Source organism: Lissotriton vulgaris, chromosome 3_1, assembly GCF_964263255.1.
Source record: "Lissotriton vulgaris chromosome 3_1, aLisVul1.2, whole genome shotgun sequence".
NCBI classification, from domain to species: Eukaryota; Metazoa; Chordata; class Amphibia; order Caudata; family Salamandridae; genus Lissotriton; species Lissotriton vulgaris.
The window spans coordinates 1,769,086,007-1,769,109,737 of NC_141689.1; the positions used below are offsets into that span (position 1 = coordinate 1,769,086,007).

Sequence of the window (23,731 nt, forward strand, 5' to 3'; positions counted from 1 at the left end):
TACGAGGGGCACACTAGAACCCAATTACATGATTGTGTTCTGTCTAATGTGCTTTTTTGTCATTTTAGTATAAATTTTAGTGCTGTTACACGTACTATGATACTCAACTGTATGGACTCTGTATGCTGTGCTGGATGTATGTGTGGTATTATTTTAAGGTTTTATGTTGGAAGCTAAAAAAATCTCCCTGGGAGCTTGGTAGAAATGTTGTATTGCATTGCGTACTAGTTACAGTGAGCTGGGCTGAACTAAAATATGAAATTAAATGCATTTCATTCAGCATAAATTTAGTTGTTGTTCTCTTAGAACAACACAGTCAGCACTGTACATAAGGCACAAAGTGAACCTTCCTCCGTCACTCCGATGAAGCGAGTCTGTCCGGTTCAGGACTCACACATGGTGACATTGACTGTGAAACACCAGAAACAAGGACAGAGGAATAATAGACTCAAGAAGAATTAAAAGGGGGCAGGAAGAGGAAAGCTCTGTCCTAATTTAATGGAGTCATGAAATTAAGAAATCAAAGTCACATTACAAGCACCATGGGGCTAATAGGGACAGCGCAGCATGCAAGTTGGAGGTGCCTAATAGGCACGGGGTGTCGGAAGAGATGAATATGGCTTCCATCTTTACATATCAGATCAGTGTGTGCAAACAGCTCACGTGGTTTATATCAAAACATAAAAGAGCGCAAAAAAAGTAGATGGGAAACTGTAAATTAACACTTCTACGTATGGGGAATATCCAAAGATGACAATTTTAGCTTGTGTGTGCCATTTCAGAAAAGATCCAACCTCTGTGAAACAGTCCAGTCCGCTCCAAAAGGCCACTCCCACTCTGCTCAAATAACCTCATACATGTTTCGGCCTACTTGGGGCTTGCGAGAGGGACATAGTGTCTAAGGACAATAAGCAGGCTGTCCACATCAAGACAAATCCACTGCATCTAGGAAGACTCGACAGGGAACCATAAATGTCACAGACACTATGAAAATGATTTACTTAACATGTTCCTTTCACTCAGAAAATCACAAAATTAATGTTTTTTCAAAAGTACCAGCGATGAAGCTCTCTCATCCTGCCCAACTTACATGTCCAAAAAAAGATCCACTTGCACAATATTGAAACTAGTATTCAAGACCCCAAAAACTGCACCCAAGCACAATTTATGTTTTCAATCATCAAATCAAATTGTAGAGAATAAACTGCAAAATACACTAGTTACAACCAACTGCCCTCCTTTTTTGCCAAATGTACAAAATAAAGCAGGCGACCCTTAAGTAAGGTATAATAAAATAATTTAGTTGATTCTTTAAACGGCAGTTGGGCCCCAACGTTCATTTTCTTTTATTGCTATTTCCATTATAAAAATGTAACAACGGGTGCTCAAGCTCTTCAATAAAATTTCTTTTTAGCATGAGCATTGGATTACTGAAAAATATACATACATGTTCTTAACAAAAAGAAGACTGCGAAAATGTTTTACTTTCTCTAAATAGTGCATGCTACCTTACCTTGTCTATCATATCGGGGCGGTTGGTAGCTGCCAAAATTGTAACATCCTTTAACTGTTCAATTCCATCCATTTCTGTTAGCAGTTGGGCCAGGACACGGTCGGCTACATTGCCAGCAGAAGAGGAGCTGTTAAAAAAGAAATCATTTTTACTCTTTCTTTCCACAGTATCCTATTTTTTTTTGCCAAATTGTATTGCATTTTTTTAAATAAAAAATCAGTGCACACCCACCTTCTTCACCCCGCTCACCACCACCTACCCCACCTCAACCCAACAAGAGCCATGAAAGGACCCATATCAGTTGTCCAGTGCCGTAATGCCACCTAGTCCATAGTAGTCCCACCATTAGACCCAGACTGGAGCATGCTTCAGTGGGAATCCTATGCACAGTCTCCTCTATCTTGGAGCACCAACCAATCACTGTCAGCCATTCAACAAAGGTGGGCCGGGGAGCTAGATTTACGCTCTATATCGCACTTGGCCAGGGCCGAGGCAAAGCCAACCAACGTCCAGTCGCCCCTACATCCACCATGTCGGCCATGATCCCAAGGAGTTCCACCCTGAGTGTGAGCTCAACTTGTCTCTCCAACACCTGTGTAAGAGACGAGGAGGGGGCAGATCCGCATGACTAGTATAACAGTTTCCCTGGAGGCCATAAGCCCATTGCACCACTCTGCTTCATCAAGCGCCCTGACTTAACCCTCCCTTTTCAGTTTTAGGGGTCCAAATGCATATGGGATGTTATTGACTAACGAGCGATATATTTGAGAAACACCAACGCTGTTGAAGCTGCCCATTAGTAGGCGGGCCTCTAATGGGCTGTACTCGGGGAGGTTCATAAGGTCGGAGCAACGCTGTTGAAGCTGCCCATTAGTAGGCGGGCCTCTAATGGGCTGTACTCGGGGAGGTTCATAAGGTCGGAGCAATGAGAGGTCGGTGTGTGGGGAATCTTCAGGTATTTGTGCAATTGTGTGTGGCTAAGCTGGAAGAGGGTCTGCAGCTCAGCAAAGGACCACATATGGGCACCGCTCCTCACATCACCTAGGGACGTAAAGCCGATCTTATCCCACTGATTAAATTCCTCAAGTAGGGCTATATGACGTAACCAGCACCCGTTCCACAGAGGAGTCTGAAGTGTGAGTTTACGATCCCAATCCATGAAGTGGAGTGCTACGCACCACAAAAACAGCACGTCTTTAGTGGGTTCCACCATGGTGGTAGGAATGGGGCAACCATACAGGTAACCCAGGACCCTGTACAGACCCAATGGAGCAAGCTCCGCTTTATAAGTGGGGTCACGCCAGTCCAGCGTCATCCAGTCATTAATTGCCAAAAGATGTGATGCTCAGTAATAGAGCTTAATATCAGCCAGCCCCAAGCCCCCATCAAATGTTGAACAGCAGCACTTAGCCCAGGCGATGCCACAGTATCCTTCTTATCCACTATTAAATATTAACCCTCCTTTCATTCTAAGGGAGGACGATGTGGAACAACCTGGCAGCAGATCTCTGCTTCAGTAATATTTATTGAACTTAATGAATACACAGAAACCATACTATACAAACTGCCAAAATGGTGTTTCACAATCCTCTCAATGGCCGATGGGTGAGAAAAAAAGGAGATATTCACTAACACCTTGAAGTTCTACTGGAGCTTTCGCAGCAGAGCGTTCTGGTCTGCTACACTCTTTCCTGACTCATTCCTTTCAGTGGTCCATGTTGAGGAGAGGTTCATCAGAGCCATTTTCCATGTCGTATAGCCTATTCTTGAGTCAGTCCAGTTCATCACATTGTTTACCTATACACTGAGCCATTTGTACATCGATAGACTGGATGGATGTCCCCCTACAGCAACAGAGTGACGATACCCAGCCCACTCTCACCGTTTAAAGACATCAAGTACCCGTAACACTGGTTAGGTGGTATTGTGCATGGTGCTGGCCTGCAAATCTTTTTAAGTTACATCCAACCTAAAATCGAGTTTCTGTTAATAGCTAATAATAACTCAAATGTACCTGTGCTATGATTGGTATGTGTCATATCCTGAATAGAATACTTCTGATCCCTGCAAAAGTATTGGGTTCTCTTATGATCAATACTTACACCTGGATGCCCAGGTCAAAAACCTTATCAAGTCAGTACATTGTCAACTATGCCCTTTGCAAAAAATTACATTTTGTATACCAGTTCAATATTCGCTGTGTTGCCCAGGCACCTATATAAATCCAGAATTGCCTACAAGGAGGTTATGCTGTACATTTTCCTAAATCTGGGACTTGAACTTGTGTTCCCTGGGGCTGAGCTAGCAAGAAGTGGACAAATGCTCAACCACATCAACTGCAATTTATCAAAACACAACATTTTCACTTGGGGAGTTTGGCTAAAATACCATCCTACCATCATCTGTTCTCAGGTATTTGGACACCGACTACCTCATCTATGCAAGTAAAAAACCTGGGATAGTTCATTGCCCCCAACCTGTCCCTCGAACATTAAATAAAGTGAACAAAGGTGCATTCTGCACTAAGCAAACCTTGTACGACATTTTTCCACAGCTAGTAATTCCTACAGATTGCAGACCACCATCAACTTGGTGCGTTATGCCTACATTATGTCAACAGACAATACCCTGCAGGCTCACTCTACCTACTATGCATATTTCAGCAAATCCTTAAAGGGGTCACTATACATCATCTTCACTTATGCATCCAGGACCACATAACCCTGGCACTTCAAGCCGTAGAGTGGCTGGGTGCTTGTAGCAAGAGGCCCCACAAAAGCCTCAGAACTGCTCATCGGGCCATTACTCTCGCTCTGTAAACTCTTCACTGGCAGCCTATAGCAAGACTACTGATCCAAGTTTCTCTGCACTGCTCATTGGACCATCAATTACGCAATATGCATTCTCCTTTAACTCAGACTTCGCCCCTACTGTTAAAGTGGCTCTGGGCCAGACTAACCCTATTTATGGCCCTCCAATGCTTCAGTAAATCCTGCACCGCCAATAGTAGTCACTCAGTCCAGAGGTTCAGGCTCTGGAACGTTTTCTCAACAGGAACAAGGATGATCCAGAAACATCTTGAATTCCAGTCTAGGGAAATGACACACGACTCTGGAAGAGGAACATAAACTCCCATGCCGTGGCTTGGTTCATCACCAGTGGCGGCTCCTCAGCTAAGGCGGAGGAGTGTCACCCCACTGCTTTTAAGCAGTGTGAGGAATGGAAAAATAAAACATTTTATTGTTAGCAGCTGCTTTGCGAGCAGGCGGGCTGCTCTGCTCACAGAGCAGGGCAGGGGACAAGTGGCTTGCCCACTCCAACTGGCCAAGCAGTCATGCACACTTTGCATGTTCTCCATGCAGGCTGCATTACAGCCTGCGTGGAGAACATGCCCATGCCCCCAGTCTCCGCCTGAACACCGAATCCACAGTGCTCAGCCCAATCACATTGGTTCATTGCAGCATTGTGACTGGTCAGGGGAGCCTGGGTGTTCTTCCTGTTTGAGGTTCTGGTCGAATCCTACGGAGGAGAGACAGAGCAGAGACGTGGCGATAAGATAAGTATTCTTTTTTTCTGTTTTTTATATTTCCCTTTCTCTCCCACTCCCCCCCTCGACACCCCCGATCTGTGCCAGCCGCCACTGTTTATCACAGGAGTCTACTGTCTAGCAACCAGATTACCTTTAGTGCTTCTTGGTAGTCCGTGGTAGGTGAAGTGTGGGGTTATAGTCTGGCCTATGCAGGAACAACTGGATGTTAGGCATGGAGTTTGGACTGGCGTTACCATTGTATTGCAGAAAACTCATAGCTGAGCTTAACCATGATATAAAACAGAAGATACAAGACCATAAAAATATATATAATCTTCCCGCAGATTCCTCATGTTACCACAATCACTCCAGGCTTCAGACTGGCCTGGAAAGACGTTTTCCCCCAGGGAGAGCTCTCCAGTGCCACCCTGTGGTGACATGCGGGTTCAGACATGACTCCACCCACCATACATGACGCCATAGTAGTATATAAGGTGTCAGAGTGCTGGCATCAGTGTGTGGGAGGTTTTCTGCACCCCACTGCACTGAGGTGTGCAGAGAGGAACAGAGAAAGCATCAACAATTACAGCACATATCGCATGATTACATACCTTAGGTCATTGAGGGACTCAGTGAGGAATCTGTGGGAAGATTATGTATCCACAAGGGTGTGGAACATTATAAAATATTTACTTGTCCAAGGGACAAAATGCTTCAAGAATCTACTCATTCTATAAAATTCCACTTGTCTATTTGATGATATGCTGTGAGATGACGAATCAAGGTCCTCAAATTCACACCAGGTTACTATAAATGAAGGCAGATTATATTTGAAGTCCAGCGATTATGTTACCAACTGAGGATCAATGAGACCAGTCATATTCTTACCTTCTTCCACTTAAGCACGCTGTTCATTTGTTGGAAAATCACGTACTTTCCCCTTTTGTAATATTTGTGAGCTCCTACCAAGCGCTAGATCAATGACTGGTTTTCGTTATACAGTTAGATGAACTCTGCAAGGTCTTGTAAGAGATTAAATATTAAGTGCAGGAATCGCAAAGTAATTTTTCCCACGTAAGCTTGGTTTACAAAGGCAAATGTAATTTTATAATTGATAAGAGGATTTGCATGCATGAAGATTTCCATATACACTCTACTCACGGACTAGCAGGCGAGTTTCAGGGTTAGAGTATCTTGTGAGTTTGTGCAAATCTACAAACTTACATGTTTAATACCATTCAAGTCCCCTCTAACATTCTCACTGAGGTTTTTACATGAATAAATATAAAGAAATGGTATGTGTGCTCACTGTGCTGCCTTTTTTTTGCTCTTGCATAGTCTCTCAAGGAGCTGATCATCTATCTATTGAGTGTGGTCGAGGCAACAAGAAACTACAGGACTGGTGTCCAGTGTATGTGACTGGTCTTCTTCTTTGGTTGGATATGGAAGAGGGAAGAGAGGTGGAAGAGTAACAGATTGGCTGTAATGAAAGGCAGAAACCGCTGCGGGTAAGGATGGGCAGATAAAGAAGCCTGTCTTATCCAGGTAGGAAACTGTGAACCGAGGACGAACTGAGAGAGTCTGAAGTTCTTTAGCTGAAGTTATTGCTACCAGCAATACTGTCTTAAAAATGGGAGGTAGAACTGGGCAACTAATGCATTGGGTCGAAAGGGAAAGTCGTTAAGAAAGTCAAACGAAGATTCAAATCCCCAAAGGACAATAAACGGAGTGGGTAAAAACAATTAAAGTAAATATTTTTTTTAAATGTGCCACAAGTGGCGATCTAAACAGGAATGCCTGGTCAGGAAGACACACTTAGACGGACAGGGCAGCTAAATAGCCCTTTGCTGTAGCCATTGCCAGATCATTCTGCACAAAGGAATAATGCAAATCAAATTGAAGGGAACAGGAAAGACATGATTTGAAAGAATTCAGACTTCAGTCTAGCAACCCGCTTTGGGGTCTTGTTTTCAAAAATAAAAAAACTTGAAAGATTGATGTATGTCTCTGTCACGGTGACAGAAAAGTCTATCAAACTTTCAATGTATTTCCAGGAACTGCCATGACAGCGGTTGCTAGAAATGCTAGAAATGTCCGCTTGCCCGACAAACATATCTAAAGACGGCAGATAGAGTACCTCCAGCTTAGCAGTCAAAGTACTCCGCCATGTCTCCAGATAATACTCCGTCTGCCAAAATATAAATTAGGTCCTTAGTTTTGTGTGGGTAGGCAAGACATTGTGTTCACACAGTAATTTTCAAGAAATCTTTGCTTATCTGCACCCCTTTATACTATCATTTTAAAACAGAGAGGAAACCCTATTTCGTGCCTCCGTGAATCTGAAAAGGGTGTGAAAGCCCTCAATTTACTCCAGCAGATATTGATTGTGTTTGGTATCCTGCGTGCAAGGATGCAGCTTCAAAATCTAGGGCCCAAAGCAAAAATCTTAAGCATTTCCCATAATCATCCACAGTTTACAGGCTCAAATGTTGTTTCTGTGCCAGATGATATTAATATGGCTTGTTTACATGTTCTGAGTGCATTCCCAAATATGTGTAGACTCTTTGTTGTCTTGTTCTCACAACGTCTGCCATTTATGAAGGGGGCCTGATATAGATCAAGCACAGGCCTCAGTCTAGTACCCAGTATATTAGTAAATATTTTATATCACGATTAACAAGAGAGATTGGCCTGTATGTTCGCTACATAATGCTGGGCACTACATTCATTTAGGTACAACAGATGACTGATTCCGTGAGCCAGGCAAATACAGTGCCTGCTTAAATGAAGGAATTGATGAATCTCATCAATATTGGAGCAAGGGAAATACAGAAATTTTTGAAGAATAGGGAGGTACACCCGTCCGACCCAGGTGCCTTACCAGTCTTTAACCAGGCGATACTAGAGATAACTTCTTCCAGTGCAATGGTATGTTCTAACAGCCAAGCTTGACTGGACGTTAACTTCTGTACATAGTAGTTTTACTGGAACTTCTATATACAGATTGGCGTAAAAGCCACAGATGGCGTTAGCAATATCTCTTTCATCTCAAATTTGTGTCCCTTTTGTACCATGCATTTCCATTACTGCCTCGTACTCTCTTCCCTTCATTTGCAGTCTATCAGCTAGTATTTGCTCTAGTTTGTTTCCCCTACTATAAATGCTTTGTTTAATGCAGATAAGACCTATTATGCTTTATCACTGTCCAGTGCTCAAACCTCTATGCTCAAACTGTCAATCTGCATCAGATTTTAAGTGTCCCAGTTATCTTGTGTATTTCTACCACCTCATTCAGTTGTGATTGAAGGCTGACCCAAAATTCTGCCCCCACTGCATAGTTTTCAGGGATTCATTTAGGATTCATCAGCAACATACCTTTTATTTTCCAACACATACTTTTTAAAGCATTTGTCCACCTAGACCCTAACCAACAAGTCACTGAGCAATTAGTTGTTCATTAAGGTGCCACTTTCTATCTATCAGCTGTGAGCTGGAGGCTTCAAAAGACAGACAAATCAGAGCATTGCTTTAGATGACAAGATGCCCAAGATCTTCTGGCACTAATCTGGTTAGTAATGGATAGAGGTTGTAAGAAAGTGATCTAACCTTGTGTAGAATCGATGCACTTATGAGAAAAATATGTAATACATACACTCCAAGTACTGATAGCACCAAATAGCCACCATCCTAAAAGGAGAACTAATGCATAACATCTTCACTTACTGACCCTGTGTGACACAATTTCACTGAGGATCTATCCTTGAAGCCAATGTTAAGGTTGTCCTACAGAGACATCATCTGAAATGATAGATTTGAGTATTTTTCTTTTAGAGTGAATTCAGGATATATATGCTAGACGTGGAGTAGGCATTTTGGATTCACCTTAGGGACCAGTGTAAATGACTGGTCATTTTCAACAGCTACAATTTTGAGGACCCCATGCGGGCAAAAATTAGCTATTAAAAAGGCAACACATCCCATGTTAGCAAGACCTGAGGAGAAGAAACGGTGCAAGAACCTTTTGGATCTAAGACCGAACCAGACCTTCTCATCAAGTATAAAAATCGGGACCCCACAACTGGACTCAGGTAACATGTTCAGAAAAGGCAAACGTTTTGCAGGTGCGTTACAACCTTTTACATTAAAGCTATTACATTGCAACATATTGTCAATGTTTTTGCAGAGTCAGCATTTGAGTAATATGGTACTACTCATTAGTGGACAAATATATTGATGTACACAAGACAATGGTGAAATGCTGATTTTACCAATGGGTACCACTCAAACCCCAGAAACCAGCCAAGTACACAAATAACGATCAGAGAACTGTTCTGTATGGCTTGCAATGCTGGAAGAATTCTAGGATTCCAGTCCAAACTTTAAGAGAATCCCAACCCCTCTCAGTGACACATAGCCTCAACTTCTGCGAGGATCAAGTTCATAATCTCCCCAGTCCTTCAATTCCATACCAGTGAACCTCGAGGCCCCTGCATGTTAGAAAAAGCCTTACTGCATCTCATGTGGGGAACTTAGTATGGACTTGTTCAGAATGAGTCTGATGCAGATTTACCAGTGCCTAAGGAATCATATTTGTAAGGGCTGACCTTAGATGCTGGAGGATGCTCACCTTGTCCACTGCAATATCCTCTGGAGATGTGTTTTTCTTTGATTTATTAATTTTCACACTTTGCCTTAGCTTCTACTCTTGACTGGCCCAGGCCAAAGAGGATTACCTGATGCCAGCTCTCTTCAACAAAGTGGGTGTTGCAGCAATTTTCCAGATCTCAGTCCTGATCTACCACGTACAGGGCCTTCCAACTCCACAGGCATGTCAACATCACTTTGCATGCAGGCTCATTGCCATCAAGTCCTCTGCTTTTGCAGCCAGGTCTTCCATTGTGATCGTTGTGAATGGCTTAGTTGCTGGACTCAGTAATGTTTCAGTAGTGTCTCCCCCTCATTCATGTGGACAGCGCCGCCGGTCTAAGAGTCACAAAGCTTAGGGGTTATGAAAGAAGGCCTGTGATGCATGGCTAATCCATTCCCTGATAGCTACACCGTCACCTCTATTTTCATTTTAATGAAGTGGCCCACCCCACCAAAATTAAGCGACACTATCTGTATGAGACTCATGCACATAGTACAAGTTCTGTTATGCACGCTTTTGCCACTGCCACACATGATAGTGGAATTCCTCTTCAACATGGCACCCAGACTAGGTACGGTGAATATCTGCATGTCTGAAGTCAACAGAAGAAGGAAGGACTAACTAAAGCACAGCAGATCCAGGCCAATTTTTAGGCAGCATGCTGAATGGCAGCAAAACATAATGGGAGCTGAGGTACATCAGATCATTGTTCATCGCCACAACTACATCATAACAGCACCAGGTATCAATTTTGCAGTTCTGTTTCCCATGCCCAGTTACGGCTACCGATGGGCTAGCTAGGACGTAAAAGTTGAAGTTTCCTGCTACTGATATGCCCTGAAACTAACAAATAGATTTCGTGAATGCTCTGAACTTTACGTTCAGTAGCAATCATCTTCCCTGAGCCTGGACACAATCGTTTGCAACACTCTTTAATTGGCACACCCTAATACCAATAGTATTACTGAACACATGCCTGTAACAACTCACTGATCACCTTTTGATATATCTCGTTAGGGCCTATGCCTTACATAATGTAATTTAGCCAAGTAGTTGTTCCATGTTTTCCATAATTGAAGATTACTATGGATTTGGTAATGAATACATTCGCTGATACATTAGCACACAGCAGGATGATAGCTTTATCTGTTTTTTGGTGTTGATTTGGTTCAGTATCCTTCAAAAATACAATTAAAACACAACTCCATTAGGAAGGACTTTGTCTTGTCTACAATGCATTGGGGAGGCTTACAGTGGTGTGTTAAACATCAGCACTCTACCTAAAATGAATTTATTGATGGGTGAATCACAGTAGTCACATATGGTCGATTGATAACAATAAAGAATACTGGTAACAAGCCAATGTGCAAGACTGATTTACAATATTATGCAAAGATGTTGCTGAATACCAAGGGTGCAGTACAAGTAGGAACACAGACTAGAGCATGGGGGGTGCCTCAGGCAATTCATGAAAAGGGTTTCATGTACTGTGAACCCCATCAGAAGCTTCAAGTAAAGCATTGTAAAGAAGGTGTAAAAGGGTAACAAGCACAGGAACTTGGAGTGCCGACTCGCGGAGTCTCATTTATAAACAGTATTTGAGTGGACACATCTTTCTCCTCAGTCACCACTGCTTCTTCCCCTTCTTAATATTTCACTACTGCTGCCGCTGTCATCCTCCCAAATCTTACTTCAGTTGGACCTCATGTATGAGCTTCTCTTTCCTTTAACTGTAATTACATCCAATTAGGAAACACATTCTCCTCTCTTCTCGGTATTATCTTTTGTCTATTGAGGAAAGTGTGGTGCACATGTTCCTCCTCGCTTGTCTATGAATGGAATTTGCAACCAAATACAAACTGAAAGACAAAAGGGTGTGTGACTAGTGAAAAAACCTTTGTTTTTTGAAAGAACCCTCACTCACCAACCTAGTTGGTGACATGCTTCATCATTGGGTTCCCACCAGGGAGACCGAATGTCTTCCCATTCTTATTAACAATTTGATCTTTATAACCATATTGCTCGGTGCAACCTCCCTCAAGCATTTAAGGAGGACTGTGTTTCTTTTATGTTGTATATATTTGCTTTTTGTAGTGTATACTGTGCCAACAAAACCAATGGGTGTCAAAGGGAAACAGTCTTTACCAAGCAGGCATTACAACATATGCCTTTATCGCGCAGCAATTACAACACAATGCCTTTACCATGCATTGTGTTTACCATGTGTGCCTTTACAATGAATATATAAGGTAAGAGTGTGTGTGTATATATATATATATATATATATATATATATATATATATATATATATATATATATATATATATATATATATATATATATATATATATATATTATATATATTTTTTTTTTCCAGAACAATGGTCCAACCCATCAAACTATCCAAATCAACGGGCTTTTTTCCATGTCTAAGATGCAAGGCATGTAGATTTAGCAGCAAAGTGTCAGACTATCCCAACCGTACTGGTGAAAAGATACCCAACATAAAAATCAAACAGTTACTTAATTGTAACTCAGAATATACCATTTATTGCTTAACCTGCCCCTGTAAGCTGCGATACATTGGCAGCACCATGAAACCTGCCAAATTAAGAGTCCTGGAGCACATGCGGGCAATTACCAATAAGGACAAGACATATCCCGTTGCCAGCCACTTTGCTGAACACCATCAAAGTGACTGGGAGAAACTCAGTTTCTACTGCATAGATCAGGCTCCTAAATTGGAACGGGGAGGACACAGAGACAAGGCCCTACGTATTCTCGAGTCAAAGTGTATCATCAGTCTCAAAACCATGACTCCGTGGGGCCTCAATAACAATGAAGAATTATGGGTTCACCTTTAATTTACATATAGTCTGACACATGGGACACAAGGGCGATATGTATCCATCTAATATACCCTAAGGATAATAACATCATTCCACTGCTAAACCAAATATCCCCTTTGGTAACTTGTGCTGCTAACATAATTGCCCATCCAGGGCTGTATAACTAGTACGATGCATTATAGGAAAGATTGATCCTATCAATTCTGCACTCTATTGGTTAATATCTATGAAAGATGCCAAAAATAGAAAATTTATATGAACATATAAAATAGTAGAATTGAATGCATTTATGAAATTTACTGTGTTTACAAACTGTTTTATGAAAGTTTTGTGTTATATGTTTTTAAATAAGCACTATGCACTTTATTTAATGTCACCATTCAAAGCCACGTACATTTTAATGCAATTTGCACGTTACAAGATGGCCCCCATCTTTTTGAATGATAGTAGCTGTCTTCTATGTCCATGATTATGTTTGACTGGCTAAAGGTTTAAAATGGTGACTCATATGTGGCACAAACCTAACACTGACGAAGCCTGCAAAGGCGAAACGCGTCTGTTTGGGGTGAGGGGGGTTTGGTGTAATAAATTCTTGAAACGGATACCAGTGTGCCAGCCGTATTCTTTCTGAAACAACGGATATATATATATCCAAGCAAAAGCAATAATTTACGCCGCACTCTTCCTGATTAGTTGAAAAAACAGGTTTATTGACCCATTACATCTCGCACTACTACGCGTTTCGAACTTTACAGTTCCTGGTCACGGTAGCTCGAGCTAAAGTTTGAATCATGTAGGCGTGCGAGAGTACTTCACTGCCCACTTCCAAATCAACACACCTCAAGTCTGCACCCATACCAGGTTCAGCACTCCAAGCTGGAGCAAAGGGACAAAAGCAGACTGGCTCAGACAATGAGCGCTAATCAGCCTAGCCCCACAAATAACATTGACAAGGACATCAACAACTTCAACAACTGGATCATGAACTGCACAAACTACCTCGCACCCATCAAACACAACAAGCATAGCAGATCAAAGAAATAGGCCAGCTGGTACACAGAAGACCTCCGAGACACCAAACAACACTGTAAACAACCAGAAAGGAAATGGAGAGCCAGCCACGTCACAACCGACGGAACTACCTACAAGACTGCACTCAGACGCTATCACCAGCAAATTAGAGCCACCAAGAAAAATTCACTAGTGGGCCACATCGAAGGAAGCTCCAACATCTGCAAGGAGCTCTTCTCGATTGTAAAGGATCTCACCTCATCCTCAGCCACTGTCAACAACAGTGCTGCCTCCCAACTACTCTGCGACAACCTTTCCAACTTCTTCCACAGCAAAATCGCAAACACCTACCGCAACTTTGCACATCAACCCAACCCATGAGAACTCATCGCTAATCTACCCACCACAAACCAAGACTGCCACCTGACTGAATGGACAACCCCCACCAGAAACGACACAGCAGCAATCATGTGGACCATCCACCTAGGGGACCCCAATGGACCCATACCCCCACCACATCTACAACCTGAAAACATCACCAATCAGCACCACCCTGACCGACATTATCAAAACCTCCATCACATCCACCACTTTCTCGGATGAACAGAAACAAACAGAAATCAACACCCTTTTTAAGAAGCCCACATCCGACCGAAATCAACTGAGCAACTTCCGACCCATCTCCATGATCTACTATCCAGCCAAAGTGATTGAGAAGGCCATTAGACAGCAACTCACAACCTACCTCGAACTTTACCATCTTCTAGGCAACACACAATTAGGATTCAGAAAGAACCACAGCACCGAAACAGCACCATCGCGGCCACCACAAATCAGGAAACTTCATTGGCTCCACATTCACAAGCGCCGCCAATTCAAACTTCTCCCGCACACATACAAAACCCTACAAAACACTCGACCAGAATACCTGAACAGCTCCATAAACTTTCACCAATCCACCAGACACTTGCGCTCTGCCTCACTCCCACCTGCCCCGCATCCGCAAAAGCAAAAATGGAGGTTGCTCATTCTCTTACATCACACCCAAGACATGGAATAACCTTCCTCATCACATCAGACAGGGCACAAGTCCTAAAAAAAGAAGTGGGGGGAACTATTACCGGAAGTGACGTCATGACAGGAAGTGACGTCATGAAAGGTGGCTTGCACCATCGTGCTCATTGCCTCCCCTCGCTCACCCCTTAGATGCGATTGAATCAGAGAAGTCAGCGCGTGAGCAGCGTGCTGTGAGCTCCGATCTCGTCCGAGAGAGGCCAAAGAGTGAAGTCCAGCTGTTTTGCAGAGGGGACGGCGTCCACCCGGTAAAATAAGTGGGCAGACGCCCTCCACCCGCGTGGTAACCCAACTCGAGCCCTGACATCAGAGCCTCCTTCTCACTTATTGAGTCCCACAAGAAGCTGAAGTTCTGGCTCTTCGTATAAGCACTTTGAGACCACACACCTTGCCCAAGTGCTTGGATACCCTCTGGGATGATTAGAGCACTATACAAATCAACATAACAACATAAAAAATTGCCATATTTGTCAAGTGTGGAGAACATTTTAGCAAAAATATGGATCCCGTTCAGTGGGCTTGCACATTACTGGGATCACTGGCGGGAAAATAAAGAGTAGGACAGATACCAAACAACACGTCGTACAGTGCACTTTTCCCAAGCCATGCAGAAAACCTTTACCACAACATTGTCATTTCAGTCACCTAAACAGAAAGATGCACATTGGTTAGAATTGTGGGGAACCCTGCAGTGATAAAGTACACTTCTGTGCTTTCCATTCATCAGCTTTCTTGAGCACTAAAAGTAAACATGAAATTCACTCAAGTTCCTCAACTGGCTAATTTATAATGGCATATTTACAGAATCTTTAAATATGTCAATGCACAAAATGATTTATGAAAATTAGCTGGTAGTAATGCCTAACTCTTTCAAGGTTGCACCCAAAAGAGGAAGCTATCTGATTCTTCCCAGGTAATTCATATACCTGAACATCACTTTACTTAACTGAGTCTTTTAGTGTTGCAGCAAGGTCTATCTCCAAATTTCACACTTCTTCCAACTTGCAGTAGGTGCTTGTCTCGCTTATCTTAATTATATTTTAACACTTCATATTCAGAAGATTATGGGCCTAAGATCTACTGCACACATCAAAAGTTTTAAAAAAGGACAACCCTGTGGGGAAACTTTTATTTATTTGGGGCCTGGCTCCTCTTTAGGACGAGCCAGGCCCCAAGAGCACCAGAGTGCTTTGCAGATGTCAGTATGCAATACAGGATTAATTACAAAATGTCTCCTACTTACAGGGTAGAGGATACATATTAAACTCACACACAAAACACATACAGAGACTAAACAACACACAGCGAGAGAGAGCCTGGTGCAGTGGGGGCTCTTGCTGGACGGTCCCGAGCCCTAATGTTCCAGTAAATGGAAGCGTTCCATAGACAGGGAACCCAGCAACAATAAGGGCTTACATGAGCAGTTTTTGAGTTATGAAAGAAGAAGGAAACATACATTAATTAAGGTCTGGGGGCCCCAATTTAACAGTGGGCCCTTCCCACCAGCGGATTCTCTTTCTTCTCTCTGTTTAATTAGGGTCACTTTTGTTAAAGTGGGGTTGAAGGCCTTTGAGTTTACCTTTTCCACCTACAGTTTAACGTGTGTGTGGGAGGGGGGGTGTTAAGGCCATGATTTTGAAAGTAATGAACAGTTAGCAAGACCCTCTGAGAGAGTTATTGATGTGCCTAGGCAGACCTATGTTGTCATGTCTGTGAGCTACCCACGCTTGTGAACAGCGCCTATGCAGGCACAGCACCGCTAGTCAGACACCAAAAGCCAGCCTTTACCCCGGCTGGGCTCACGTCTCAGGCTGTATTAACTCTTCTCGGAGGCTTTAGCAACTGGTTATTAGTATACCCGGTCAATGGCTTTAGTTACAGACGTTGCAAGTGTATGGCCGATTGCACTACCGATTAATACAGTATGTTCCAAAGTGCCCAGAGACCACCACGAGGTTGTTTGTAGCGCTTTCCAAAAACCCTAAATTAAAGTCGGAACCTTGTACCAAAGGCGCGCACCTTAATGTGACATGACACACTAATTTCCAGTAAATATATGTGTAGAAACAGCTAAAACCCTATAGATACGCTTAGTATTCATATTTGAAAAGGATAAACCAGAAGCACGTGGGTATCACTAAGATCAAATGGCCCTGCAGTGTATCGCCCTCCCTCTCCCACAGTCGAATCTAGGACTACAATCGCACAGTGCCCCCCAGCGGTGAGCGGTGGTTGTATTTAGGGATCTGAATGCCAACTGCAGAGATGCAACCGTTCAGGAGACCAAACTAAAGCAGTATGACGGTTTTAAGCGATCTGCGGACTGTAATAATTCTTCATTAGCAATGAGGGGTAATACTGAGACAAGTGAACGCAAAAAATTGTACTCGTGTAACATGCCTTTGCAGTTCTCAACACCGCAGATTTAAAGAAGGAGAGTACAGTAAACACACCCCTGCAGATGCTTTGCAAACGCATTGTAAACACTGCAGGAGTTTGCAAATGCCACAGTAAATCCCAACAAAAAGTAGCCTAGTTTGACTTCAAATCCGAATCCCTCGAGGCTCACATGAATAAATAGGAAAACACAAACAAAACAAAACTTATAATTATACTGTGTTATGGACGTGCTAATTATGGTCAAATAAATCCGGGGTCGGAGGCACGCTCCCTTCGTCTCCTCGTGCAATCTCCTATAGCCCTTCGCCCTCTCTACCTTACCCCTCCCTCCCACACTCTGTGCCTTGAAGTCTCTCCGCTCCTGCTATAATTAACCCCAGGGAGTTGGAGACACTGGGAGCGGCCCTGGGCTTTGAAAACCGGCCTCCGAGGGATCCAACCGGGGAAATGCCCCGTGGACTAAAAGGTCTGTTCCGCCCCGGTTATTAAAACCTCCTGCGAGGAGGATGAGTTTCCGGACATGTTATTGTGCTTTGGTTGAGATGCAGGTTCCTGAAAAACCGGAACCCCCGCCAGCGTGTAAGAGAGCTCCCCTCTCCAGCAGTGTGAAAGGCTTCACAGCGGAAAGCTGTCAGGAGCGCGTATCTGCCAAAGCCGCCTTTTGACTCCAAATGCCACGATCATGATTAACTGTCAGACGGCTAAACTCTCTTCCTCTCTAGCATTCCGACAGACGTCTCTGACTTGACAGTTAAAGAAACGGACAAACTGTGCCATCCGTCTAATTCTTCTACTGTCAGAACCACATTCTCCTCTTTCGGTGGGGAGGGCGGATAAATACACGTTTCTCTGTAATCGCATAATCCGGCGCTGTAAAGGGGCGTCTCGTTACGCGTGACACCTTCAGCCCGTCACGGGTTTTATGACAAGAAGTCTTTTATTTGAGGCCATTGTTCGCAGGCGGAAATCCGAAGCTGCAAGCACCGGAATGCAGAGCTTTGACGTGTGACAATTTAGGCAGCTAAAAGGTTGCGCCATGGCGTGAAAGTTCTTGGCAGATAAAAAAAAAAAAAAACTAGCCAAATTATCAGAAGTCTATTCAAGAAGAGAGCATTTACAACAAGAGAGATAGAGTGCAGGAATGGAACTAAGGTGTAAGGCGACGTCTTCCCCTAGGAGTGGTTGAGCCAAAATCATTAACCAACAAGCATTTACAATGCAATGGTCTCCCCTTTGCAAAAGTTAGAGCTATTGGCATTGTAAATTACAACATTTCTATTTATGTGTGCACCAATGTGACAGTTGAATTGACAGTTGCTCATGACAGTTGATTGCTTTTCTAGCTAGGCACACATGCATACGGTGTGTTGTCTCTATGACATAATAAATAACTTAACTTAATATTTGGTTCCCGGATACGGTGTGTTGTCTCTATGACATAATAAATAACTTAACTTAATATTTGGTTCCCGGATTATTCTTTACAATGTGTTGGTTTTGAAAACAGATAAATGGCATTGTCATTTACAATGCCAATAGCTTAATCTGTCGCAAATCCGAGACCTATTGCATTTGCCCCCACACACAAACACACACAGAGCCACACACACACACAAGAGCCACACAGTATCAGAGCGCTTTATATACACAACAGAAAAGAAAAATTGCATTAGATTGCTTGTATCCGTCCGTGTTTCCTTTTCCCTTGAGTTCCCCACTATTGTTAACAACATGTGCTTTATGTATGAAAACAACAGAATTCTGTGAATTGATGGGAGGGTGATCTCTGGAAGGATGAGGGAGTGACATACTACTAGGCATGGTGCAAACTACGGAAGAAAGGATTGAGTAACGATTTGCGGCAAAAGGGCATGCTGAAGCAGGAAAGTGCGGAGGATTACACAAGAACTACACACAGTGGGACGGCTGGGGCCCTATGGTGACTGCGGGCGAGGATCTTCAGACTCACCAGTCGGGCACATCAACAGAGGGGGAGGAGAGGGCGCAAATGGCGGGAAGGCGGCCTGAGCTCTGACAGGAATGTCACCCGCCAACGAGCCTTTAAGTCACGAGCAGGAGCGGCGCCTGCCCCCGGCCTGAGGAACGCCGCATGCCCCCAGCCTGAAGAGTGCTTCCCGGCCCTCCCTGCTCTTCCTCTCCGCTCCTCCCTTGGTACACCGGCAGTAAGTTCATGCCTCACTCCGGCTTAAGTAACCTTAGACTCCGCTGTGGCCTTCTCCCTTTCCCGGATCCTTGCGGTCCCGTTCCCCGGCCCCTCTCCCGCCAGACCCCGGCACCTTGTGGCAGTACAGGCAGCTGGTCTTGATGAACGCCACGACCCGCTGGGCCTCGATCATGCCCCGCACGCGGCTCCTCAGGTCCACGCGGCTGCCGGTGGTGGGCGGCATGTTTGCAGCCAGTAGGAAAGATAACTAGAAAACGCCATGTAAAGCACACGCCTTACACTTTTGCAGGAACACGGGTCGCCAATATTTTAGTAAGGCTTTGCCTCTAAGCCCCGTCCTTTTCAGACTGTGCGCCCGACTTCCTGCTGGGGTAAAAGGTTCCTTATCTTCTTTATGGGGCCATCTGGACCCATAAAGAAGATAAGAAACCTTTTTCTTCAGCAGTAAGTCAGGGAACTCAATCTGAAAAGGACGGGGCTTAGAGAGAAAGAAGAACGTCACTAGGACCTCTTCTCCAATGGCTGGCCACCGTTTAGGAGAGAATGGAGAATGGAGAAGAGGGGCGGGGCTTAACCTCACAAGTGATGTTTTCCTCTATCTCATTAAATCTCGCCAGCGAGACTGCGCAAGCGCAGCCATCGCAGGCTGAGAAATAAAAACCCCTCTGCAGTATGTTAAAAGAAGATTGCAGATCACTTCAGATGTACATGACTAACAACTACAACTAACATAGACTTCAATGTCCGAGTTTACTCCTCTCTCTTGACATTCAAGGATAGTTAGTGATCGGGCTGTGTTAACCACATTATTTTTCATGCTGTATTTTCTTATCAGGGGTTTGCTTCCTTACTGCCTGCCTACTATGTAATGCAATTTCCGTCTGTTTTTTTAGAGGGTGCATGTAAAGCGCTCTGACACCTACGGGTTAAACTAGCGCTATATAAAAGTTATAAAACAAAAAAGGCCTCATAAACCAACTCATCATTCGACCTCCTTCCTTTATATAATCAGTGAATTACAATATCCTTGTAATGTGTGGCAGGGGGTACTTATCCCATATATCTACCACCTCACAGAGAACTTTTTGCTTGATTAAAATACCCTTTGAGATAACTTCAGATTTCTGCTCTTAAAAAAAACCTCTGCGTAATATTTTATTTTCCTTAAGGAAAATAAAGGCAGCATGGATGTGATGGTCTACAAACTTTACTTTGGGAGGAGGTACAGCCACTGATAGAATGTCCAAAGTTACACTGAGAATCCAAATTTTACCAAGCTTCCACGATGTGTGCTAGTTAGACCACATAAAAGAAAGCTTAAAAAACAGCCATTAAAGTGGATTGTAAAAGCTAGAATGTAAACTGCGCTGAGTCTTATTAACCATTTATATGTAGCTGATCTTATTGGTTTGGACATTTCATATTAATTTACATGTATTTGAACTGTACCAACTTTAAACCCTGACCCCACACTCTGTTAAGATATGCACTAAGGCTGGACTCCATGCTATTGTTTAATTTTATTTTTATTTGGTTATAAATAACATTTATAAAAGAACATTCCATATAGCACAAACCTCTTCTAAAATGGTTACAGACAATAAATAGCGTGCATTTGGAATTTTAAGAAAAGCAAGCTGTATACGTTTGTGATTATCAGAATTTGCACTTCTACCTGGACTTTGTATAGAGGGTGTACAGCAAGAGCTAAAGGAAGAAAAAAGCACTGGCAAAGCCAATAGGTCTGGCTTTAAAGGAATGGTGTATGGTAGATGACATGGGAATTGATATGTATTTGTATGTAAGCAAAGAAGTGTAGACTGATATTTGTGTAAGTTAAATGGTTAGGTGACAGTTGCAGTATTAAGCTAGGCTTAAAATTCACAGTTGACTGCTCTCCTCCCATCAGCGCTGCTGCTAGAGAAAACCCCCATACATTTTCTAGTTATCTAAGACACTTTGAAAGGTTTACACTGTCATGTGTGTGCGCATAAAAGCTACAGCTAAGGCAGCTGGATAAATAACCAAAATGATCACAGCTGTGTGGAGGGCACTCACTTAATTGTGGAAGCACACAACATCTGCCCAATCAAAACATGTACTCCCGGCTCCCAACATGTGGGTGGAGACAAAGCTCCTCTCTAGTGATGCTCACATAATTGTCTGGTGAAGCTGCTCTGGCAAGCCAGACCATAAAAATAGTTTGAGAACAACAGCTTGCTGCTGCTGTCTTTCAGTGTCCCAGAAATACAGAGGGTAAATGGCCAGAAATTGACTTGTTCTATCAAGCCTTCTTGCCTGGGTGCCTGTTGCCTGAAAGAAATTAAATGTGCGCCACTGGTTAATCTGCCAATGTAAAAAAAAGGTGCTTGGAAGCTGGTATTAGATTTAATCGATGGAATCACTTGAAGCTGATGACACACAGATTTATTCTTTTTGAGTGGTATTGCAATAAGTTACTAGCTAAGATGTGAAAAGTGTGCTTTTAAAGAACAATTATTTAAAAAAAATCACGTATGGACAGTCTGGGTATTACTAAAATCTATAGTTATAGTTAGGTTCAGATTTCAATCGTACAAAACCACTGAAATTCAGCAGTTATAGTTACCTGAGCTAAATATAACTTTTGCTCCCACAATGGACTGCTTATGACCTCACATATTACATCACTCATGACATGGTCAGTGGCATCATTGATGACATCTCAAATGACATCACTGATGACATCATCCAGTGAGTGTGTTTTGCAAATGCTTCTTAGACTTAAAGATAGATATTAAGCTACTGCGTACATTAAATTATTATCTTTTCTTTACTACTGGGTGATACTATTTCTAACATATGTCATCTGAGTGGCTGCGTGACTGATTGTATCAGTGTGTGAGTGGGTTTCTGCATGGCAGTATGTTGTGTGTGTGTCTGTTTGGATCTGTCAGTGGGTGTGTGAGTGGCTGCATAAGTCTGTCAGTGGGTATGTAAGTTGCTGTATGGGTCTGTGAATGGGTTTGTAAGTGGTTTTCTGGGCATGCAAGTGGCTGTGTTAATGGTTGTATGGGTGTATGTGTAGGTTTGTGAGGGGTTGTGTGCGTGTGTGAGTGGGTGTGTGAAGGATTGTATGGGTGTGTGAGTGGTTTTGTGGGTGGGTGAGTGGTTGTATAGGTCTGTAAGTGGGTGTATGAGTGGCTGTATGGGTGTGCGACTGGCTGTCTGAGTGTACATGTGGGTGTGTGACTGGGTGTGTGAGTGGCTGTATGGGTGTGTGAGTGTCTATATGGGTGGGCATGTGAGTAGTTTTGAGGCAGTGTGGGTGGATTTGTCAGTGTATCGTGTGTGAGTGGCTATATGCGTTTGTGAGTAGCTGTGTGGGTAGGTTTGTCAGTGGCTGTGTAGTTGTGTGAGTGGGTTTGTGAGTGGCTATATTAACAACAAGCATTTGCAATGCAATAGGTCTCGCATTATGAAAGTTTGAGCTATTGGTATTGTAAATGACCAATTTTTTATTTGTGTTGGTTTTGAAAATAGTGAAATTACTAGATTTGTCATTTACAATGCCAATAGTTTTAACTTTCGCAAATGTGACTCCTATAGCATTTGTAATGCAATATGTGTTGTATTTACGTGACTTAGATGTATTGATATTACAAATAACAATGGCTTTAAACATTTTTTAATAATGAATACTTAAATAAAAGCTATTGTAATTTATAATGGCAATAGGTTAAACTTTTGAAAATAACTTTTGTGAAGATTATGTTCAGTGTATTTAATTGTGACGAAAATCCAAGAACAAAAGTGAAATATTAACATCTTTTTGTGACATTTGTAATAAAGCTTGAAACATTGAGAGAACATATTTGAACCAGTTGTTGTTGAACGGTTGCACAGATTGATGCTTTGGAGGTGCTGAGTGATGTTGTGGTGGCGACGAGTGATGCTGTGGTGTCCCTGAGTGATGCTGTGGTGATGCGATAGATAGATAGATAGATAGATAGATAGATAGATAGATAGATAGATAGATAGATAGATAGATAGATAGATAGATAGATAGATAGATAGAGTGAGGGCGTTAGAGGAAGGGAGGGCGACAGATAGAGGGAGGGAGGGCAATAGATAGAGGAAGGGCGATACATAGAGTGAGGGCGATAGATTGAGGGAGGGCGAAAGATAGATAGTGTGAGGGCGATAGATAAATAGACAGCTAGAGTCAGGGAGATAGATAGATAGATAGATAGATAGATAGATAGATAGATAGATAGATTGATAGAGTAATGGCATTAGATAGAGTGGGTGCGATAGAGTGAGGGCGATAGATATAGTGAGGGCAATAGATAGATAGAGTGAGGGCAATAGATCGATAGAGTGAGGGCGATAGATAGAGTGAGGGCGATAGATAGATAGATAGATAGATAGATAGATAGATAGATAGATAGATAGATAGATAGATAGATAGATAGATAGAGGGCGATAGATAGATGGAGTGAGGGAGATAGATAGATAGATAGATAGATAGATAGATAGATAG

At 42.9% G+C, this 23,731-nt stretch overlaps 1 protein-coding gene across 1 annotated transcript in view; it reads right to left on the reverse strand.

The window, feature by feature from the left end:
* The window catches only part of AFG2A (AAA ATPase AFG2A), a 1,627,379-nt gene that overhangs the window by 802,610 nt on the left and 801,038 nt on the right, over positions 1-23,731 (reverse strand). The window contains exon 14 of the mRNA XM_086962189.1: positions 1,514-1,640. Coding sequence (XP_086818315.1) covers positions 1,514-1,640 — 127 coding nt within the window. The remainder of the gene's footprint in view (positions 1-1,513; positions 1,641-23,731) is intronic.